Raw genomic sequence first — 25182 nt, 5'->3', positions numbered from 1 at the left:
CTATTCAGTTACCTTCATTTTGTCAGCCAAGGGTTGATGGCTGCTGTCTGCTGTTGCTATCTCAGTGATAATTTGTCTTCTCTGTTTTACTCTTTTGGATACTTGATACCTTTGTACTATCTCACTCTAGCTGGAAAATAACTAGAACTGGCTCTGCCGTGGTCTCTAGAACTGAAAGAAGATAATACTCCGGCGACAGCTGGTGACAAAGCACAATGGAACAGCACCCTGGCTGAGGCTGGCTTAGCTCTGGAACTGACGGTATTGAGGATACTGGCTGAAGTTGTAGAGGAAGTACTAGGACAGATTTCTGTGATGATTCTGGCTCTGCAGATGGAGGGAGAGGTGCTAAAGAACCTTCTCTGGATCCAGAATTGAAAACTGTGCAGACGCTTTTTCTCCATTATGAGTTTAATGAGAGCTAAGGCATGAGTATGCTCTGGCTCTGGAGCTGTGGCAGGAGAGGTATAGTTGGTTCCAAGTCTGGAGATGTTTCCAGAGCTTGTTCTGGAGCTGGTACTGTAGCCACAAGAAGAGAAAATATCATCAATAAGACTGCTTTTCCATGTGTCTCCCAAAGACAGGAAATGTCTCACTGCCAATAACTGAAGTCTCAGTCCACAACGCCATTCCGCCATGAGCAGGTCCTCCCCGGCTGCAGTCCAGGGGAATAGTGATGCCTCCTCAGTGATCCTGGCCTAGTTGCAGCCTCAGGAGGCTCTCTCTGTGTTGCCCAGGCCAGGCTCCTCCCTTCATTTTCGCCCCCATCCTCCTCACCCACCCCGAGTCCTCCTCACCATGCCCCTCTGCCTCAGTGGGCTCCAAGGTCACCAGCTGCTCCAGGAGATGGCGGGCTCGCTGCTCCAGGTCCGAGTCGGGCATGTTGAGCTCTACATAAGCGAGGAGCATCTTCAGGCAGGGAAATTCTGGGGCCTGCTGGAAATCCTCAGGGTAAAGGTACAGCCAGGTGCCCAGGATGCAGGCCATGGCCCTGGGGGGCATCACATGGGCAGCAGAGTCAGAGACCTGGCCTTCCTGCCACACTGCACTCCAGGGCTGCCCCGAGGGGACCTGGGCCTTTGCGCCTTCTGCCGTGCCCATCCAGAGGTCAGTTCTCCTCCACGGTCCATCTCACCTGGCAGACCAGGCAGAGGAGGCCTGGACACAGGAGAGGGGCCGCCAACGAGCCTGCTCAAATGACAGCCCTTGATCCATGGTGTGACCATCTGTCCACTTCCTGAGGGCAGCCTGAGAGCACAATGTCCCTCCCCCTGGTGTCACCTCTGTGAAGGTAGGCAGGGTGTCTACTCTGGTCACTGTACTGTAAGGGAACATGTAGGGGCTCCATGAATATCTGACCCTGGAGGGAACACACAGGCTTTGTCTCTGGCCCAGTCTTCCTGTGGGCCTCCTAACTCCTCAGATTTACCTCCTGCACCTACAGGCTGCCTTGTCCTCTAGGGACCTGCCTGGTTCTCCTTCCGCCACGGACACTCATCCTTTACCAGCGAGGGCTCAGCTGTCCCTGAGTGTCACTGGATCCCCTGAGCACCAGCTGAGCATCCCCGCTGAGGTTCCACCAGACAGTGAGCACACCACACCATGTGTTCTGGGTCTCAGGATGGGGGGTGGAGGCAGGGCTATGATGGAGAGGGGATGGGTGTGGACTCTCATGGGGTCTGACTCTGAGCTTTGGCCTCCCAGATGCTTCTCAAAGCACCCCAGCCTCATCCACAGCTCTCTTGGACTCCTTTCCTTTTGTCCAGGAGAAGCTGCCAGATCTCTGCCTTCAGTAGGAATCAGAAGCTATGTGGGATCCAGGATTCTGCCAGCCCTGCCCATCCACCAACTCCACTTCTTCAGGCAGTCCTTCAGAAAACAGAGTCCCTCCCTCTTGAATCAAAACACCTCAGGAAGTGCCAGCCTGTCCTCAGGTGTGACCGTGACAGGACTACCAGGTCACCATGTGCCCACCAACCTGTTCCTGCCCAGAGGGAGAACCTCCTCTAAAGTCCCACGTCCCCCCACATGGAGACAAGGGCAGCTGGTGCTGCCCAGGGAGGGCTCCCAGTGGCGGCCAGGCCTGGTGTGGCCAGCTCTAGGTTGCCTGGGGTTACCTTAGGTGACCTCCTGGTAAAGGACCAGAGGCATCCAGGCTGAGCGCTGAACCACCTGAAACATCTGAAAAACCTCTCCCTCCAGGTTTCCTCAAGCAGAAGCCCTGGCCAGTCGAGACACAGCAGGAAAACATCTTTCTCTACCAAGTGTCTTCAGCCAAGTGAGCCCCAAAGGCTGTGGAGCTGTTGCTAGAATGTGGGTGCCTGGTTACAGGGTTCCAAGTTCTGTTGGGGTCTGTTGTCAAGGAAGGGACTTCACTTCCTGGGGTCCCCTTCCTTACTTGAATTGACAGTTGACATCTCTGCACACAGCCCTCTGGACTGTTGATCCCTCATCCTTCATCCATGTAGCCACAGGTCTCACAAGTTACACCACACAGCCCTCCCCACAGCTCCCGGGCAGGGTCTATGTGCAGCTCTGAGGAGACAGACCTGGGTCCAGACTCACCTCCTGATTCCTACGTGTTCTCCATCCTGGATGAGTCCTTGTGTCTCTCAAGGCTTGTCCGTGTCCCCACCTGCACACTGGGGATAATGCCCGCATGGACTTCTAGGGATGTTCTCAGACATCACTGGGACAAGACCTGGAATATGCAGAGTTGTGTCCCATGCAGGCTGTGCCTCCAGTCTCTTTTCTTGTCCTCTAATTACCTCCCATGTCTGTTCCTCTTCTGATCTCATCCCACAGTCCTTATTAAACCTCAGTGTGAGTGTGCACGCGTGTGTGTATCCCAGTGCCCACTCTAGTAGGCTAGAAGAAAACTGCCCCTGTAAGGAGAGATAGGCAACAGCTTCCTAAGATCTGAGAGTTTCTAATTTCCAAAGCAAACCTGATGAGAGGGGTTTCAGCTTGGCCAAGGAGGTCAAGGCACTTTGACACAAGGCCTTAAAGGTGGCAGGGGCTGGAGTTGGGATGACAGACTCACAGAGTCTGGCCCCACTGTCCACATCCATAACCACAGCGCAGGCTGTGATGACATAGCTGCTTTCAGGGGCTGTGCCTTCAGGGGCTCACAGCCCAGCAGGCTCAGCATCTCAGGCTGGACACACAGAGGCCCAGGGACAAACTGGTGCTCGCAGCCTGTCATCTGCCACACAGACTTGACCATCTCATCTGTTGTGGCCTTTATGTTCCTGTCCTTAAATCACTCTGTCATTTTTGAGATTGCACCCAAGTACAGCATTTCAGACTCTTTTGTTGACTATGAGGGCTACTCCATTTCTTCTAAGGGATTCCTGCCCACAGTAGTAGATATAATGGTCACCTGAATTAAATTCACCCATTCCAGTCCATTTAGTTCACTGATTCCTAAAATGTCGATGGCCACTCTTGTCATCTCATTTGACCACTTCCAATTTACCTTGATTCATGGACCTAACATTCCAGGTTCCTATGCAATATTGTTCTTTATAACATCAGACTTTACTCCCATCACCAGTCACATCCACAACCGGGCGTTGTTTTCGCTTTGGCTCCATCTCTTCATTCTTTCTGGAGTTATTTCTCCACTCTTCTCCAGGAGCATATTGAGCACCTACTGACCTTGGGAGTTCATCTTTCAGTATCATATCTTTTTGCCTTTCATATTGTTCATGGGATTCTCAAGGCAAGAATACTGAAGTGGTTTGCCATTCCCTTCTCCACCAACAAACAAGCCCAAAATATAAAAGGTAGGTAAGGACAGTCTCTGCAATAAATGATGTTGGGAAAACTGGACACTCACACACAAAACAATCAAACTGGACCACTATCTTATCTTACAACTGAACTCAAAATGCATTAAGCCTTGAGTAGAAGACCTGAAACCACAGAACTAGAAAAAAAAAAAAAAAAAAAACAGGTAGAAAGCTCTTCACCAGCCCTCAGAAATGATTTTTGGATCTGATTCTAAAAACAAAAGAAAGGAAAGCAAAAAGTAACAGGTGGAATTATAGCAGAGGTCAACAAAATAAAACAGAGAAATGAAATGAAATGGGAGAAAATATTTGCAATTCATATATTTTGTAAGGGGTTAATACCTAAAATATACAAAAATTCATACAACTGAATAGCAAACAAAAAACCAACTTCATTTAAAAAAGAGCCAAAGGTCTCAACAGATATTTCTTTCAAAGACATACAGATGGCAAACAGGCACAGGAAAAGATGCTCTACATTTGTAATCATCAGTGAAATGCAAATCCACACCAACAGAAGTTACCCCCTCACATCTACCAAAACAGCCATCATCAAGAAGAACACAAATAAATGTTGGCGAGGATGTGGAGAAAAAGAAACACTTGAACACTGTTGGTGGGAATGTAAATTGGTGTAGCCGGTATGGAAAACAGTATGAAGGCTCTTCAAAAAATAAGACTACCTCACGATCCAGCAAGCCCACTCCTGGACATATATTGGGAGAAAACTGTAAATTGAAAAGATAATGCACTACTAGTTATAATGCCTAAGATGTGGAAGCAACCTAAATGTCCACTGCCAAATGGATAAAGAAGATGTGATACATATACACAATGGAATACTCTTAGCCATAAAAAGAATGAAATAATGCCATTTGCAGCAGCTTGGATGGACCTGGAGATGATCATAGAAGTGAAGTCAGTCGATAGAGAAAAACAAATATCATATGATATTGCTAATATGTAGAATCTAAAAATGTGATACAGATGAACTAATTTACAAAATAGAAACTGACTCACAAATTTTAAAAACAAACTTATGATTACCAAATGTGACAGGTGGAGGGAGGGATAAATTAGGAGGTTGAGATTAATACACAGATGCTACTATATACAAAATAATCAACAAGGACCTACTGTTTAGCACAGGGAACTCTCCACAATATTTTTTAACAACCTATAAGGGAAAATAATTTGAAAAAGAATGGATATATGTATATATGTAACTCAATCACTTTCTTGTATGCCTGAAACTAATACAATATTATAAATCAACTATTCTCCAGTATAAAATAAAAATTAAATTAAAAAAGAACTCATACAACTCAATAGCAAACAAAATAAATCTCATTTTTAAAAGGGCAGAAGATCTAAATAGACGTTTTTCCAAAGAAGATATACAAATGGTCGACAGGCACAGGAAAAGACGTTCAACATTCTAAATCACTAGAAAAACACAAATCCAAACTGCAATCCAGTATCACTGACCACATGCTATCATCAGAAAGGTCAGAAATAACACACTGGGGAGGATGTGGAGAACAAGGAACCTTTAGGCTCTGTTGGTGGGAATGTAAAATGGTACAGCCAGTATGCAAAACAGTATGGAGATTCTTCAAAAAACAAAAACTAAAATTACCTCATGATCCAGCAATTTCACTCCTAAGTATGCATATCTGAAGAAAATAAAAACACTAATTCAAAAATATACATGGACTTTAATATTTGTACCACATTATTTACAATAGCCAAGATACAGAAGCAATCCAAATGCCCAGCAGCATATGAGTTGATTAAAATAATTACACACACAATGGAATACTACTCAGCTATAGAAAAGAGTGAAAATTTGCCATTTGTAAAACATGGATACATCTGGAGAATATTATGCTTAGTGAAATAAATCAGAAAAATACAAATACTGTATGTTATCATTTATATCTGGATTCTAGAAACTAAAACAGTAAATTCTCTGGTGATCTAGTGGTTAGGACTCCACACACCCACTGCAGGGGGCCTGGGTTTGATCCCTGCTTGGGGAACTAGAATCCTGCAAGCTACGTGGCAGGGCCTAAATAAATAAATAAATAAAAAGAAAAACTGAAACACTAAGTAATAAAACAGAAACGTACTTACAGATATAAGGAACAAACAAGTAGTTGCTAGTGGTGAGAAGGAAGTAGAGGGACAAGATGGGTTCAAGGATTAAGAGACACAAACTTCTATGTATAAAATAAATAAGCTCTGTGTTGTCAGGAGTTTTCACATGTACGTTTTAAACTTAAACAAGGCACAGTTCTAAAAATGGGTATTTATTATTGATGCTAAGGCAAGGATAAAAGTACCTTTATAAAATAAATTGCAAAGTTTTCCAGCAGTTCAAAGGAGTCAGTTTCTCAGGCCATCCCTAAATGAATGTGTGACCAACTGTTAAAATAATTTACGAAAGTGGTCTGTTTGAAGTTTCTGTCTACTCTAGATTGAAATTTGCTAATTTTTGTTGTTCAGAAAATTATTCATGTAGCCTAACATGTCAAATACATAGGTATGAAATTGTTCTGTATGTTTACATAATTTTGTTTTATACAGTTTTTCTATTCATAATACACTAGTTTTTTTTATTGGCTTCATAGGGTTCATTTATTTCCATATAGAAAAATAACACTTTCCTTTTCCAAAATCCAGCATTTAGTTTTATCAATGAAGCACAATATGTAATTTCCAATTGGTTATTTTAGGTTTTCCACGTTTAATTCATCCTTCATTTCCAAAGTGTAAAATTTTTGCTTCTGTTCCTAGGTTGAATGACTGCTCTGTGTAATTTCAATCTTGCTAAATAAATTTTAAAAATCAAGTTTTTATTGGAAAAACAAAGAGAAGCACAGCTGCCATAAAGAAAAAAAGACACCAGTGAGGTTATAGTAAGTGACAGATGTGAAAATATATTTTCAACATAGATAAGACAGATAAAAATCAGTGACATAAAAAAATACCTCAGATAGCAGTGGGTCCTCATTTAGCCCCTACACTGTGCATGCGTGGAGCCCTCCTGGGAAATGGGCAGGTGTCGGCTCCTCTGTTCCTGTACTAAACATGTGCAGGGCCCTCAGGAGTCATTCATATGCTGAAATCTTAACCTCTAAGGTGATGGTATTAGGAGGTGGGGCCTGTGGATGTGATTTAAGTCAGAAGGCAGAGCCCTCATGATGAACAGCGCTCTTGTAAAACAGGCCTGGGAGAGCCCCTCACCCTTTCTGAGAGGTGAGAGTGCGCTGAAAGCAATCCTCCTATGAACCAGAAGGTGGTTCCTCACTAGTCATGGAATCTGTATTCACCTTGATCCTGGACTTCTCAGCACCTATAACTGGTTAAGAAGTAAATTTCTGCTGTTCATATGCTACTCGGTCTATGGTATTCGTTACAGCAGCCAAGATGGAATAAAACAGCCTCTGATTCAGGCAGCCAGTGTCTGATTATAACTGCTATGGATATGACTAAGCAAAGGAAGAGGGTGAAGGCAGGGAGAAGGGGATGTTTTATTTTAACTGGAGTGACATCTTTGTGTTGGGAGGAACATGAAGGAAATGATACTTAAGAATAATTCTAAACATTCATCTTCATAGGCCCTGGAATGCATTTGAGAAAATTAAAAATCCTTTCCTGATTAAAAGCCAATATAACACGTAACAAAAATGGCAACAGGTAGAAATTTTTAGGTCCATTGCATGAGCAAAAACAACAACAAAAAACACATTTATATACATATCAAACCCTACAAACCAGTAAGGATCCACTATCAGCAAAACACGCCCTGACGCTACCATGAACGAGGGTCAGCAGGGACTACACTGGGAGGATTAGACCTCAAGTGCTTCATGAAATAGAATAATTTGACTATCTTATAAAAGAAATTCCTGTAAATCTGTTAAAGTCCTAAAAGACACTATTGGAACCATCAATGAATAAGACACTATGAAACACACCCATAATAGAGAACAGTGTGGAGGTTCCTCAAACCTCACCCTACAATAATGGACTGTGGAATATTAAAGACAATTGGAGACTTCATCACAGAGCAGGGAAGGCAGACCAAGTGAGACCCAACAGTAGACCAGTCACCAGTCACAATTTAGGGGGGAACACAAGGGAAAAACAGCTTCAGATACCAATGGAAACATCACAGAAACGGTCTGTAGATTTTTTATTCTAAACTATCACTCAAGAATAAAAGCAAAATAGGAACATTTTCAGAGGAAAACATTTTCAGACTACGAGCGTTTGCCTCTCTCTCAGGCTCTCTCACTGAGAGTGAGGAAGGATGTAGTCTGAGCAAAACCCAGAAGGAAGGAGTGCAGTGTGAGACATGGAGGCAGGAGATGGGTCTAAGGAGATGGGCAGGAGATTCAGGTCTAAGTCAGACAGTTATTGACTGTGTGAAACAACACCCATGGATCAGTAGTAATAATAATCATGAGTCATTAGAAGCAAAAACTTCTGTGGTCCAGTGCTGCATCCTGGCCACCTGCCACCTTACCAGGGTTTAGGAAGCTGGAGCTGAAATTGTGAGTATATATATATATATATATATATATATATATATATATATATATATATACATATACATACATACACACACACACACATATAATCATTTATATCTATTCATATAATAAGAATTATACACCATGCACAAGTGGGATTTTTCCTGGAATGCAAGAATGCTTCATCTAGTAAAATGCATTGGTGTAATACACCACATTGGAGAAGGAAATGGCAACCCACTCCAGTGTTCTTGCCTAGAGATTCCCGTGGACAGAGGAGCCTGGTGGGCTGTTGTCCATGACTGAAGCGCTTTAGCAAGCAAGCAAGCAATGCACCACATTCACATAACGCAGGGAAAAATCATGATCATCTCAATTAATGCAGAAAAAGCAATTTAAAAACTTCAACACCTTTTCATGATTTAAAAAAAAAAAAAACTTGACAAATAACATTTTAAGGAAACTACCACCATAAAGTCCCCAGTGGCTCAGCAGTAAAGAATCTGCCTGCAAAGCAGAAGATGCAAGAGACAGAGGTCTGATCCCTGGATCAGGAAGATCTCCTAGAGGACAAAACAGCAACCTACTCCAGTATTCTTGCCTACAGAGTCCCAGGGACAGAGGCGCCTGGTGGGCTACAGTGCAAAAGGTCGTGAAGAGTTGGACACAACTGACTACACGCACACAAGTAAAACTCACAGCCAACATCACAGTCAGTGATGAAGACTGAAAAATTTTCCTTTGAGATCAGGAAACACATAAGAATGCTAGGTTTTGCCACTTCTATGCAACACAGCACTGAGTCTTAGCCATAGCAGTCAGGAAAGACAGACATACAGACAGATAGATGAATCAGTGACATTTAAATCTGAAAAGAGGTAGAATTATCTCTGTCCACCCATGACATGATCTCATATGCAGAAATCCTAAGTATGCCACAGAAAATAATGTTATAAATAATAAATTAATTCAGCAAAGTAACAAGGCACAAAGTCAATGCTTAAAATCAGTGGCATTTCTGTATACTAATGATCAAAGAAAAAAGGAAAGTAAAACAGTTTTGTTTACAATTGTTTCAGAAAGAATAAACCACTTAGTGATTAACTTAACAAAAAAAGTGAAGACTTGCACAGTGAAATGTCAAACTATGTGAAGACATTAAATGACACAAACCCTGTTTTCATGGATTGGAAGACTTATTGCTAAGATCTCAATACTAACCATTGCAATTTACAATTCCAATGCAATCTTGATCAAAACTCCACCCTAAACCAAAATGCCTATCCTAAAATACTTTACAACTAATATACCCCAAAATAACCAAACAATTAAGAGAAGAAAAAGTAATATGGGAGAACACTGTTACTGATTTCAAAACTTACTTCAAAGCTATAGTAATCAAAACAGTTTGGTACTGGCATGGATCACAGCCTTGTAGTGATGAAGGGGGTTTTCATACCTCAGTGAAGCCATCAGCCATGGTATGCAGCGTCACTCAAGACGGATGGGTCACGATGAAGAGTGCTGACAAAACATGGTCCACTAGGGGATGAAATGGCAACCAATTTCAGTATTCTTCTCTGGAGAACACCATAAACAGTAAGAAAAGGCAAAAAGATATGACACTGCAAGATGAGCCCCCCAGGTCAGAAGGCATTCAGTATGCTAAACTGGGGAAGAGTGGAGGGCAATTACTAATAGCTCCAGAGAGAAAGAAGTGGCTGGGCCAAAACAGAAATGATGCTCAGTTGTGAATGTGTCTGGTGGTGAAAGTAAAGTCCCATGTAGTAAAGAACAGTATTGCCATCAGTTCAGTTCAGTTCAGTTGCTCAGTCATGTCTGACTCTTTGTGACCCCATGAATCGCAGCACGCCAGGCCTCCCTGTCCATCACCAACTCCCGGAGTTCACTCAAACTCATGTCCATCGACTCAGTGATGCCATCCAGCCATCTCATCCTCTGTCGTCCCCTCCTCCTCCTGCCCCCAATCCCTCCCAGCATCAGAGTCTTTTCCGGTGAGTCAACTCTTCACATGAGGTGGCCAAAGTACTGGAGTTTCAGCTTTAGCATTAGTCCTTCCAAAGAACACCCAGGGCTGATCTCCTTTAGAATAGACTGGTTGGATCTCCTTGCAGTCCAAGGGACTCTCAAGAGTCGTCTCCAACACCACAGTTCAAAAGCATCCATGCTCAGCTTTCTTCACAGTCCAACTCTAACATCCATACATGACCACTGGAAAAACCACAGCCTTGACTAGACGGACCTTTGTTGGCAAAGTAATGTCTCTGCTTTTCAATATGCTATCTAGGTTGGTCATAACTTTTCTTCCAAGGAGTAAGCATCTTTTAATTTCATGGCTGCAGTCACCATCTGCAGTGATTTTGGAGCCCAAAAAAGTAAAGTCTGACACTGTTTCCACTGTTTTCCCATCTATTTCCCATGAAGTGATGGGACCAAATGCCATGATCTTCGTTTTCTGAATGTTGAGCTTTAAGCCAACTTTTTCACTCTCCTCTTTCACTTTCATCAAGAGGCTTTTGAGTTCCTCTTCACTTTCTGCCATAAGGGTGGTATCATCTGCATATCTGAGGTTATTGATATTTCTCCCAGCAATCTTGATTCCAGCTTGTGCTTCTTCCAGCCCACCGTTTCTCATGATGTACTCTGCATATAAGCTAAATAAGGAACCTGAAATATTAGGTTCATGAATCAAGGTAAATTGGATGTGGTCAAGCAGGAGATGGCAAGAGTGAACATCAACATCTTAGGAATCAGTGAACTAAAATGGATGGGAACGGGTGAATTTAATTCAGATGACCATTATATCTACTACTGTGGGCAAGAATCCCTTAGAAGAAATGGAGTAGCCCTTGTAGTCAACAAAAGAGTCCAAAATGCAGCCCTTGAGTGCAGTCTCAAAAACGACAGAATGATCTTGTTTCGTTTCCAAGGCAAACCATTCAATATCACAGTAATCCAAGTCTATGCCCCAAACACTAATGCCAAAGAGGCTGAAGTTGACCAGTTCTACGAAGACCTACAAGACCTCCTAGAACACCAAAAGTAAAGAAAAGAAAAGAAAAAGATGTCCTTTTCATCATAGAGGATTGGAATGTAAAAGAAGGAAGTCAAGAGATACCCAGAATAACAGGCAAGTTTTGCCTTGTAGTACAAAATGAGGCAGGGCCAAGAGTAACAGAGTTTTGTCAAGAGAACATGCTGCTCATAGAAAACACCCTTTAACAACAACACAAGAGATGACTCTACCTGTGGACATCACCAGGTGGTCAATACGAAAATCAGATTGATTATATTCTTTGCAGCCGAAGATGGAGAAGCACTATATAGTCAGCAAAAACAAGACTGGGAGCGGACTGTGGCTGAGATCATGAGCTCCTTATTGCAAAACTCAGGCTTAAATTGAAGAAAGTAGAGAAAACCACTAGACCATTCAGATATGACCTACAGTCAAACCCCTTACGATTATACAGTGGAAGTGACAAATAGATTCAAGGGATTAGATCTCATACACAGACTGCCACCCAAAGACTCACATCAGAAAGAAGGGGCAACATGATTGAAAAATATCTCTAGCACATTACATAGGTTGTGAAACGATACTTTACAAGACAGATGTTTATAGATGAATGAAGAAAGGACGTGACAGCGGTGGACAGAGATGGGTGGTTTAGACACAGACTTTACATCTTTGTAATGTGTCAGAAGGGAAAACTTCCTGTCAGTGGCTCACCTTGAATTTTCACTTGTCCTGGATTTTGACTTTTTCTAAAACATGTTGTGTGTGTGTGCTAAGTCACTAAGTCATGTCTGACTCTTTGCGACCCCATGGACTGTAGCCCACCAAGCTCCTCTGTTCATGGAATTCTCCAGGCAGGAATACTGGAGTGGGTTGCCATTTCCTGATGAAGGCTAACTTGGAAAGGGCCACTTTTGAATGGGGCAGCGTGTTTGTCCTAAGCAGCTACACAGTGCCCTCTGGTGGCCCTATGAGTAATGGCAGGAGTGCCACAGGGCTCTGGTTCCTTGGGCAAAAACAGTCTGAATTTTTAATTCTAAACTACCTGCCTGCAATGCAGGAGACCCAGCTTTAATTCCTGGGTTGGGAAGATCCCCTGGAGAAGGAAATAGCAACCCACTGGAGAATTCCAAGGACAGAGGAGCCTGCTGGGCTACAGTCCATGAGGTCACAGAGAGTCGGACATGCCTAAGCTACTAACAAACTATCACTCAGGAATAAGAACAAAATTAGAATATTTTCAGATGAAAAAGACTACAAGTGTTTGCCTCTCTCAGGCTCTCACTGAGAATTAGGAAGGGTGTATTTAAGGAAGGAGTGAGTGAATCTCAGAAGGAAGGAGTAGAGGGTGAGAAACACAGAGGCAGGAGATGGGCTGATGCAGGTCTAAGTCAGACAGTCACTGGCTGTGTGAAACAACACTCATGGATCAGGAGTATCAATCATCATGACTAATCAGAAGCAGAAATCTCTGTGGTTCAGTGCTATGTCCTGGCCATCACCTGCCCCGCTACCAGGATTCTGGAAGCCTGAGCTGAGGTTGGAAGTGCATATGTATCTCTTTATATAATAATCATTTATAGCTATCTATATAATAAGAATTATACACCATGAGCAAGTGGGATTTATTTTTGGAATGTGAGAATGCTTCAACCTAGGAAAATGCATGAGTATAGCACACACATTAACAGAATAAAGGGGAAAAAACATGTTCATCTCAGTTAATAGAAGAAACAGTTGAAAAAATTCAACACCCTTTCATGCTAAAAACACGACAAATTACATTTGAAGGAAATTATGACATAATAATGCCATACATGTAAAACCCATAGCCAACCAACATCACAGTCTGGTGAAACATGGAAAAATTTTCCTTTGACTTCAGGAAGCATGTAAGAATGCTGGGTTTTACCACTTCTAAGCAAAGGTACTTATAGTTTTAGACACGGCTGTCAGGAAAGACATATAACAAAATAAATGAATCAATGCATAAATCACTAACATTCAAATATGAAAAATGGAAGTAGAATTATCTATGTTCCTATGTGACATGATTTCATAAGTAGAGATCCTAAGGATGCCACAAAAATGCTATAAATAATAAATGAATTCAGCAAAGTAACAGGGTACAAAAATTAACACTGAAAATCACTTACATTTCTGTACAGTAATAGGATCAGTTTGGAAAGGAAATTAAGAAAACAACTGCATTTACAATTGCATCAGAAAGAATAAATTACTGAGTTTCCCTGGGGGCTCAGATGGTAAAGAATCCACCTGCAATGCGGGAGACCTGAGTTCGATTCCTGGGCTGGGACGATCCCTTGGAGGAGGGCATGGCTACCCACTCCAGTATTCTTGCCTGGAGAATTCCCATGGACAGAGGAGCCTGGTGGGCTACAGTCCATGGGGTCACAAAGATTTGGACATGACTGAGCAACTAAGCACAGCACTGAGTAGTTAACTAAGGAGGTGAAGATTTGCACAGTGAAACCTGCCAAATGTTGCAAATAAAGTGTATGACACAAATTCCATTTTCACGTATTAGAAGACTTACCACTGTTAAGAGCTCAATATCAGCCTCTGTAATTTACAATTGTAATTCAATCCCTATCAAAACCCCACAGAAATTAAAAACTCATCCAAAATAAAAAACCTATCCTAAAATTCACTACTTAATTAAAATTCACTGCTGCTGCTGCTGCTAAGTCACTTCAGTCGTGTCCGACTCTGTGTGACCCCACGGACGGCAGCCCACCAGGCTCCCCCGTCCCTGGGATTCTCCAGGCAAGAACACTGGAGTGGGTTGCCATTTCCTTCTCCAATGCACGAAAGTGAAAAGTGAAAGTGAAATTGCTCAGTCGTGTCTGACCCTCAGCGATCCCATGGACTGCAGCCTTCCAGGCTCCTCCATCCATGGGATTTTCCAGGCAAGAGTACTGGAGTGGGGTGCCATTGCCTTCTCTGTAAAATTCACTAATTAATACCTAATTAATGCCCAAACTGCCAACCAATCTTGGGCAAGAAAAACAATGTGGGAGGACACACATTCCCTGATTTCAACATTAACACAAAGTTACAGTAATCACAACCGTCTGGTCCTGTCATAAAGATAAAATTATAGATCAATGGAAAAGAATTCAGAGTCCAGCAACCTTCACACATATCATCAAATGATTTTTGACAAGAGTGGTAAGATCATTCAATGGAGGAAAGACAGTATTCCCCAAAATGTTGCTGGGAGAACTTGACATGCATATGCCAAGGAATGAGGCTCAGTTCAGTTCACTCACTCAGATGTGTCTGACTCTATGCGACTCCGTGGACTGCAGCACACCAAGCCTCCTTGTCCATCACCAACTCCCAGAGTTTACTCTAACTCATGTCCATTGAGTCAGTGATGCCATCCAACCATCACATCCTCTGTCGGGCCTTTCTTCTCCCGCCTTCAATCTTTCCCAGCATCAGGGTCTTTTTAAATGAGTAAGTTCTTCACATCAGGTGGCCAAAGTCTTGGAGTTTCAGCTGCAGCATCAGTCCTTCCAAAGAATATTCAGGACTGATTGCCTTTAGGATGGACTGGTTGGATCTGCTTGCAGTCCAAGGGACTCTCAAGAATCTTCTCCAACACCACAGTTCAAAAGCATCAATTCCCCAGTGCTCAGCTTTCTTTACAGTCCAGCTCTCACACCCATACATTACTACTGGAAAAACTATAGCCTTGACTAGACAGACTTTTGTCAGCAAAGTAATGTCTCTGCTTCTTAATATGCTATCTAGGTTGGATATAACTTTTCTTCCAAGGAGCAAGCGTCTTTTAATTTCATGGCTGCAGTCACCATCTGCAGTGATTTTGGAGCTCCCAAAATAAAGTGTGTCACTGTTTCCCCATCTATTTGCCATGAAGTGATGTGAAAGTGCTGCACTCAATATGCCAGCAGATTTGGAAAACTCAGCAGTGGCCACAGGCCTGGAAAAGGTCAGTTTTCATTCCAATCCCAAAGAAAGGCAATGCTAAAGAATGCTCAAACTACTGCACAATTGCACTCATCTCACATGCTAGTCAAGTAATGCTCAAAATTCTCCAAGCCCGGCTTCAGCAATACGTGAACCATGAACTTCCTGATGTTCAAGCTGGTTTTAGAAAAGGCAGAGGAACCAGAGATCAAATTGCCAACATCCGCTGGATCATGGAAAAAGCAAGAGAGTTCCAGAAAAACATCTATTTCTGCTTTATTGACTATGCCAAAGCCTTTGACTGTGTGGATCACAATAAACTGTGGAAAATTCTGAAACAGATGGGAATACCAGACCACCTGACCTGCCTCTTGAGAAACCTGTATGCAGGTCAGGAAGCAACAGTTAGAACCAGACATGGAAAACAGACAGGTTCCAAATAGGAAAAGGAGTACGTCAAGGCTGTATATTGTTATCCTGCTTATTATATGCAGAGTACATCATGAGAAATGCTGGGCTGGAAGAAGCACAAGCTGGAATCAAGACTGCCAGGAGAAATATCAATAACCTCAGTTATGCAGATGACACCACCCTTATGGCAGAAAGTGAAGAGGAACTCAAAAGCCTCTTGATGAAAGTGAAAGAGGAGAGTGAAAAAGTTGGCTTAAAGCTCAACATTCAGAAAATGAAGATCATGGCATCTGGTCCCATCACTTCATGGCAAATAGATGGCGAAACAGTGGAAACAGTGTCAGACTTTACTTTTTTGGGCTCCAAAATCACTGCAGATGGTGACTGCAGCCATGAAATTAAAAGACGCTTACTCCTTGGAAGAAAAGTTATGACCAACCTAGATAGCATATTCAAAAGCAGAGACTTCACTTTGCCAACAAAGGTGCGTCTAGTCAAGGCTATGGTTTTTCCTGTGGTCACGTATGGATGTTAGAGTTGGACTGTGAAGAAAGCTGAGTGCTGAAGAATTGATGCTTTTGAACTGTGGTGTTGGAGACGACTCTTGAGAGTCCCTTGGACTGCAAGGAGATCCAACCAGTCCATTCTAAAGGAGATCAGCCCTGGGTGTTCTTTGGAAGGACTGATGCTAAAGCTGAAACTCCAGTACTTTGGCCACCTCATGCAAAGAGTTGACTCATTGGAAAAGACTCTAATGCTGGGAGGGATTGGAGGCAGGAGGAGAAGGGGATGACAGAGGATGAGATGGTTGGATGACATCACCAACTCGATGGACATGAGTTTGAGTGAACTCCAGGAGTTGGTGATGGACAGGGAGGCCTGGCGTGCTGCGATTCATGGGGTAGCAAAGGGTCAGACACGACTGAGCGACTGAATTCAACTGAATGGATGGGACCAGATGCCATGATCTTAGTTTCCTGAATGTTAAGTTTTTAGCCAACTTTTTCACTCTCCTCTTACTTTCATCAAGAGGCTCTTTAGTTCTTCACTTTCTGCTGTAAGTATGGCGTCATCTGCATATGTGAGGTTATTGATATTTCTCCCAGAAATCTTGATTCCAGCTTGTGCTTCATCCAGCCTGGCATTTCTCATGATGTGGCTGGAGCCATGTAAACAAGATTTATAAAAGTTAACTGGAAAATGAATCAAGAGACATATCCAGAGATAAACCTACACACCTATTTTCACCTTGTCTATGACAAAAGAGGCAAGAATATACAACGGAGAAAAGATAGTCTTTTCCATAAGTGGTGCTGGGAAAACTGGACAGTTCCATGTAAAAGAATAAAATCAGAACATTCTCTAACACCACACATAAAAATAAACTCAAAATGGATTAAAGACCTAAATTTAAGACTGGGCACTATAAAAATGTTAGAGAAAAACAGGCAGAACACTCTGACATAAATCGCCGAAAGATCTTTTATGAGCCACTTCCTAGAAGGATGAAAATAAAGACCAAAATAAACAAACACAGCCTAATTAAACTTAAAAACTATTGCACAACAAAGGAAACCATCAACAAAATGAAAAGAGCCCACAGAAAGGAAGACAATATCTGCAAATGAAGTGACCAACAGGGGATTAATCTTCAAAATAAGCAACAGCTCATGTAGCTCAATATTAAAAAAAACAAACAAACTAATATCTGCAGTCCAAAAATAGGTGGAAGATCTAAATACACATTTCTCCAAAGAAAACATACAGATGGCCAAGAGGAACATGAAAAGATGCTGAACATTACTAATTATTGGAGAAATGCAAATCAAAACTACAAGGAGGTATCAGCTCATACCAGTCAGAATGGCCATCATCAAAAAAAAATCTACAAACAGTAAATGCTGGAGGGGGTGTGGAGAAAAGGGAAGCCTCCTACATTGTTGGTGAGAATGTAAATTGGTACAGCCACTATGGAAAACAGTATGGAGGTCCTTAAAAGATGAAAAGTAGAGTTACCATATGATATGATAATCTTACTCTTGGGCATATATCCAGAGAAAATAATAATTTGAAAAGATACACGTTCCCCAATGTTCATTTCAGCACTATTTACAACAGCCAGAACATGGAAGCAAGTAAATGTTCCTCAATGGAGGAATAGATAAAGAAGATGTGGCTCATATTTACAATGGAATATTACCCACTCCTAAAAAGAACAAAATAATGCCATGTGTGCAACATGGATGAACCTAGAGATTGGCATACTGAGTGAAGTCAGATATAGAAAGACAAGTATTATATGATGTCACTTATATATAGAATCTAAAAGAATGGTACATATAAACCTATTTACAGAAATAGAGTCACAGATGTAGAGAACAAACTTATGGTTACCAAAGAGGAGTGAAGGATAAATTAGGATTGACAAATACACTCTACTATATATAAAATAAGTAAAGATCTATTGTAGAGCACAGGAAACTCTATTCAATTCTTTGTAATAACCTACATGGGAATATAATCTAAAAAAGAGTGGATATATATATATATATATATATACATACACACACACACATGTATAAAATTGATTCACTTTGCTGCACAGCAGAAATAGCACTGTAAATCAATGATATTCCAATTAAAATTAATTTAAAATAATAATAAAAACAATGAATCAAGAGACATAAAGATAAGAACTGAAAACACAGAACCTCATCTCTCTCACACAATTATTATAACCACTGTTCATTGTTCTGAGCCTTACGCTTCCTCAGGATATACAGGATTTTAGCCAAGTGCCCTGGGGTAGGGCAGATGGGCGAGTTGGGGGGAAGCAGACTCAGTGCTTTGGGGACAGAAGACAATGTGGGCTGGCCTTGGCTGTGCTGAGCAGACCTCCCCCTCGACTGACTCCCCCTGAGACCTACTGCCCACCTGAACACTGTCTCTCAGGGGTCAGGGACATACTCAGTGTCATATGAGCAGTGACTTGCTACATAAACATTGACATCACAAGAATCAACATGATTGAAAAATCTCTCTGATATGTTACATAGACTGTCCAAAGGAGTTTCAGAGAGAGAGTTATCTACGGATGGATGAGGGGAAAGAAGAAGCAACAAAGCTGGACAGAGATAAGGGGCTGGCACAGAGTTCTACCTATCGATATCCAGATGGTGGAGTGGTAAAGAACCCACCTGCCAATGCAGGAGACACATGAGATACGGGTTCCATCCCTGGGTCAGGAAGATTCCTCTGGAGTAGGAAATGGCAACCCACTCCAGTATTCTTGTCAGGAAAATCCCATGGACAGAGGAGCCTGGTCCATAGTCATGGGATCACAAACAGTCGGACTTGACTGAGCATACATACGTGTCACACGGGACAACTTTCAAACAGTGGCTCACCTTACGTGTGCTACTTGTAATGGGTTTTCACTAGTTTCCAAATGAAATTGGAGATGAAAAGCATGTAAATATATTTTAAAGAAATTCTCTAAGTTTATAAAACATGGTCTGATGAAGTTTAACTTGAAAAGGACTCTTTTGAACGGGGCAGTCAGTCAGTTCAGTGGCTCAGTCATGTCTGACTCTTTGCAACCCCATGGACTGCAGCACACCAGGGTTCCAACTCTCAGAGCCTACGCAAACTCATGTCCATTGAGTCGATGCCATCCAGCCATCTCATCCTCTGTCGTCCCCTTCTCCTCCCGCCTTCAATCTTCCCTAGTATCAGGGTCTTTTCCAGTAAGCTGGTTCTTCGCATCAGGTGGCCAAATCATTGGAGCTTCAGCTTCAGTGTCAGTCCTTCCAATGAATATTCAGGATTGATTTCCTTTACTCTTGCCTGGAAAATCCCATGGATGGAGGAGACTGATGTGCTGCAGTCCATGGGGTAGCTAAGAGTCGGACACGACTGAACGACTTCATTTTCACTTTTCACTTTCACGCATTGGAGAAGGAAATGGCAACCCACTCCAGTGTTCTTGCCTGGAGAATCCCAGGGACGGGGGAGCCTGGTGGGCTGCTGTCTTTGGGGTCGCATAGAGTCGGACACGACTGAAACGACTTAGCAGCAGCAGCAGCAGCAGGATTAACTAGTTGGATCTCCTTGCCGTGTGTTTGCCATAAGCAACTACACACTGCCCTCTGGTGGCCCTGTGAGAAATAGCAGGAGCACTGCAGGGCTCTATGGTTCTGTCCGCCAAAGAGGCCAACAACCAGTTGCCACCTTCACAGTATTGCTGTAAGAGTAAACCAAATTCTGCAAGTCTCAGTGTTTGGGGGGAGCCTTCTAGTGGAAATCATTGTCTTGACTATGACACAATATGTCACTTTCCAAGTGCAGAATTTCAGAGAGTGATGATTGAACCCCTGAGTCAGGCCCTGGGATCACAACAGAGAACAGAGAGGAGGTGGCTACCTTGGGATCTGCAGGGAGAGGGTGGGAACCTGCTGGGTGGGATCACCTGCCTATACCCCAACTGTGTGTGTCTAGCGTAGAGATTAGTTTATCTAACCAAAGAATTTTCATAGCTTTCTTCTGATTATATTAACAAAATGTTTTAGAAATTTGGGAAACTATCATTTGAAATAATCTGCATAATTTTACCTACAATTATATAGCATTTAAAAAATGGGATTACCTGATATTACCGGTGACCTTTTCACTTAATATGAGTAATTATTCTATCCATTTATAAATTTAAAAGATGTGAATTTAATAGCTGTAAATATTCCTTATGATACCTTGCATCACAGGACCTGTTTCTACAATTCCTGACGCCAGCTTCCTCTAAACATATCTTGTTGATCTCTGAAAGTGGGGTCCAGAACCTATCAGCTCCAGGCAACTTCCAAATCTAGTATCATTCCCTGAATTTTCAAAGCAGGTTCTCTTTATCTTTTCTGCTAGGACAGCAGACCCTTCATACCATGTCTCCTCTCCTTTAAGAGCTCCTCCCAGACCAAGACACTGCTCAATTGATTCTCAGTCTGCTCTATGCACAGTGCACATTGTATGGTAAATATTCAATAGATATTTGAAACACAATAGGTCTAAATGAGTTACTTGTTATTGCTGATGTCATCCTAAAATTATAAATAAATTCCAGGAAACAATCAGTGTTACCTGAAGCAAAAGGACAGGGTACTGTCTGCAAGGTTTGCAAACTGGGGACACATGATTCTTGCCTGTAACTGAAAGCACATTCCTGGGGCTGAAGGGAGGGAAGAACTTTTAAAAAGCAAGAACCCCAGAATGCTCAGCTGGGAGACTTGTAAGGGGGTTAAATGGCCCTGTGCAGCCTGAGCACAAATTCTTGGAGCTGGACTGCAGTCTGCCATGACTGGCTGTCAATGGAACTTCTCCTTCAGAGTGTTCATAGGTAGGACCCTTAGCAGAATCAGGACTTTTTAGACCTTTTGTTTGTGGTTTTCTAAGAACACAGAGAACATTACTTAATCTCAGGTCTATTATGATTGCATGACTCTGTTTTATTTTGGGTCTCTGTTAGCTAGAATGGGTCCATTTTCTATGTTCTCTTAAGGAATTTCTCTCATTTTTACTTTTCTTTAGGGATTACTGTTTTATTTTTATGTGGACAAAGTTGATTTTCCATGAAAATTCACTCCTCTTCCTGGGGCACACCACTGGAAGACTTCCCAGCCTCTTCTGTGGCCACAGGACCACATCATGGCCAATGAAGTAGGAGAAAAATTGATGTTGCATCCTGGCCTGTTACAACCTCCCACAGGCATTTTTCCAAGTTCCTGCCCCTTCTGCTGATGGATGCAGATGGGGGTGAGGTCGTTGGGATGGAGGAGGCCAAGGATAGGAGAAGTCCGGGTTCCTGAATGACCACATGAGGGAGTACAGTCTCCCCAGGATGAACACCCACGCAGCACTATCATGTGGGGAAGAGTGCTATGCTTCTGAAATTTTGAGTTATTTGATAATTCAGCATAAACTATTATACCCACAAAAATGTTAACCATACTGCTGCTGCTGCTAAGTCGCTTCAGTCATGTCCGACTCTGTGCAACCCCAGAGACGGCAGCCCACCAGGCTCCCCTGTCCCTGGGATTCTGCAGGCAAGAACACTGGAGTGGGTTGCCACATAGGATGAACTTAAGTAGCCATCAATCTAGTACATTTAAATAACAAAAGTAAATTTTGTACTATTAATAGTTTTAACATCCAGCTTAACCCTGTTAATTCTGACTCAAGTAATTTAAATTCAGAGAACTTCAATTCCCCAACATTTTAAATTCTGAACTTAATAAAACCTGCAATAAGAATTATAATATTTGAAACAGTGTTGAGAAAGTATTTTCAAGAGAAAACTTCAATAGGAGATTTTAATTTCTTGATCTTGCTTTGAAAACATAGCACAGCAAACTATTTGTGGTTTATCCATATTTATTTCTAATTGAAAATATTTTAGTTGGGATTCATTTTAAAAAAAATAAATAAATGACAGGTTTCTTAACCACATCACAGCTGAATGACTATAAATTCCCTTTTTGGGAGATTCTTTAGTCATCTGTACTTGTACGTGGCTGACTGACTTGGGTCAAACATCAGATATCTGAAATTTTCAAAATGTTCTTTTCCTGTCATCAATTTTCAGTCAATAATACATTTGATCTCATGGAGTTTTATATGGTGTGGAATACCTCTACTGCTAATGATTTCCCTGATGTTGCAAGAGGCCTTAAGATAAAAATTCTGGCATCCAGTCTATTTGTTTGAAGATAGTGATTAAGTTTTGGTCCAGCTTTTGGAACATCTGCCCCCAAGGCTCCACCACCCTCCCTTTCTGCCTAACTCAATAGAGAAGAGGATGTTCTCAGAGCTACTTACAAGGTTCAGGGAAATGAAAGCTACACAATGGATCTCATCACCTGCCTAGGAATTGAAAGGATCTTTCCCATTCAAATATCCTGGTAAGGAACCACACTTCTAATTTCTTTGGGAGTCAAGAAACACCAAGGAAAGAAAGTCTGTGGTTGGTAAATGAACAAACGGCCAATCCATCTGAGAATCACACCACCTCCTCCCCTTCCTTTGGGTGTTTGGTGTAGGGAAAGAGCTGTGGTCATTACCAGGTGCTTTTCGTTCTTTTTCCCTTAGAAAAGAAACTCAGTTTTATTGAGGACACCAATGCACCAAACTCAGTACTCAAATTTCTCTTGTGTGCCTGTTGCCCATCTTTGAAATGTCTGCCGAATTTCTCTTATGTACCTGGTGCCCATCTTTGAAATGTCTGCCATTATCTTCAACAGTGAAACAACATACTTACTCATTACCAGAGTCGGAACTGCAGGGTTTTAAAGAGTCATTCCTGACTGTTTCAAGTGAAAAAATTGCTAACTCAAGAAACAATTTCGATAGAGAAAGCCAACCTACCTCTGTTACAAAGCATTGTACCTTGTACCAATCACTAGTTTCAATTAGATTGTTTTGAAGCCTCCTAAGTAGGTTCCAACAAACAGCATAGGAAACCACAGAACAAAACCCAAACTATTCTCAAACAAAATACGCATCTTCTGGAAACAATCTGAGAATTAATCTGGATTAGATATTCAAAATTGCAAAATTTTGAAATGTCATGAAATGAACATTTCTTTGGATTCCAAAGTTTTTCCTTCAAGCAAAATTTACCAAACAAACAAACAACCGAGCTCTTGTTAGCTGCTAGAATTTGCAAATACTTGAGCATCTACGATTACTGTGCAGAAATAAAACTTTAAATGCTCATTTAACTTAGAGTAATGCCGCTTCTCAAACACGAACAGAAACAAAAACATAAAATGTTCAAAAAGCCCTCCATACGCAAAAACATAAAAAGACGGGGACTACTTTACTTCAAACTTTGCTTAGGTGTTAGTATGTCACAAATTGCCCTCCAGGAAGCGCTGTGAGTTAGTCACAGTCAGTCAATTAAGCCTGAAAACGCTGAAAGAGAACTTTAACCTTTTATTTTATTTTTTAATTTTACAATATTGTATTGGTTTTGCCATATATCAACATGAATCAACCTTTTGTAGCCGACCCTCCAGAAGGCTTTAGAAAAGAGCATGGAGTCCCATCTGAACACCCGCTGCCGGCGGCCAGCGAACAGGATCCCCGAGCTGTGCTCCCCCGTCACCCGCGCGCATCCCGGGAGCAGAGATCCCTTCACATCTGCGGACCCACCGCTCCCGACAGGCGCGCCCAGCGGCCCCAACTTCGGGCTCCTCGGCGGCACCTCCCCCTCGCGGATCCGGTCGTGGGGCAGCCCCGCGGTGAGGAGACTCGAGGGGCGCCGAGCAGGGAGGGCTGCGAGCGCAGGGGGCGCCCCCCGCTCCACGGCCGCCTTGGGGCCCCGGGCCGGCGTCCTCACCCTGCGGCTGGTGGCGGTGACCCGGGAGCCAAGGACCGAGGGAGGCTCACGCTCCTCTGGGTGGGGGAGTCGGGGCCGCTGGCCGTTAGGCAGGCGGGGGCGCGCGGTGAGGGGCTCCGGTAGAGCGGCACTTACTCGTGTCTGCGCCGCTCCCTGGTCTGGGCGTCCTGCCATGGGGACCGACTCAGTCTCCAACTTCCCTTCGCTCAGAACTGGTCCCCGGGCGCTCAGGCGTCCCTGAGCCTTTGCCTGCCCTCGCACCTGCCTCGCTCATGCCTGCGCAGTCGCTGGGGATGGGGCGGGACCTCGCGGCCACCTTCCACCCTCAACACCCCTGACCTGGATATTCCTGTTTATTTTTAATTTACTGTGTTTTACTTGGGATCAAAACTTTTAAAATAAACAGCAAGGTTTCTTATCTAACTCATAATTTATGATTTATAGATGTGCCTTTTCTAAGAGTTTCGTCTTTTTGTAAGATTTCTTTATGATCATTATTTGTACTTGGTCAACTGACCATCGATTTTCAGTTAGTAACACATTTATTTCGTGTGGAGTTTTCACTGGTGTTGATTATTTTCCCTAAAAATCACCATGATGGCCCATGTGCCCCTAGTTCAAACTATGGGTGTCCAAATAGGCCTACTTCTTTGATGACAGATATTCTTTTTTTGACAGATACTCAGTTTTGATCCACCTTTTTGAACTGTTTTCCCAAAGTGTCCACCCTCTGGTCTCTCCACTTCATTAGAAAATAGAAAAGGACTTTCTCTCATCTGCTTCCAAGGTCCAGGCAGATGAAGCAATCAAATGGTTCCCAGTCACCTCCTGAGGAACTGAATCTTTCCCTCTCAAATATCCTAGTTAGAAACCACATCTCTCATTTCTCTGGGAACAAAGAAACATCAATAAAAGAGAGTTCGTGGTGGGGAGATGAACAACTCATCTGAAAATGATTCTGTCTTGAACTCTTCCTCCTGGTATTTAGTGTAGGAAAAGAGCACTGAATTTCATCTAAGCATGAGAAATTTGACAAGTCAATATTCATATCCATTA

General features: G+C 42.6%; 1 protein-coding gene across 4 annotated transcripts in view; it reads right to left on the bottom strand.

Annotated features, from left to right (window-relative positions):
* The window catches only part of ZNF33B (zinc finger protein 33B), a 99077-nt gene extending 73895 nt beyond the window's left edge, over window positions 1-25182 (bottom strand). The window contains exon 1 of one of the 4 annotated variants that reach the window (XM_059882522.1): window positions 24262-25182. In XM_059882522.1, coding sequence (XP_059738505.1) covers window positions 24262-24300 — 39 coding nt within the window. In that variant the 5' untranslated portion in view covers window positions 24301-25182. The remainder of the gene's footprint in view (window positions 1-24261) is intronic. The other 3 variants (XM_059882521.1, XM_059882524.1, XM_059882523.1) reach the window with 3 other exon arrangements.

The sequence above is a fragment of the Bos taurus genome, chromosome 28 (genome assembly GCF_002263795.3).
Source record: "Bos taurus isolate L1 Dominette 01449 registration number 42190680 breed Hereford chromosome 28, ARS-UCD2.0, whole genome shotgun sequence".
In the NCBI taxonomy this organism is placed as follows: Eukaryota; Metazoa; Chordata; class Mammalia; order Artiodactyla; family Bovidae; genus Bos; species Bos taurus.
The sequence above is the reverse complement of the archived record's forward strand: the minus strand, read 5'-3'. Positions and strand labels throughout refer to the sequence as shown.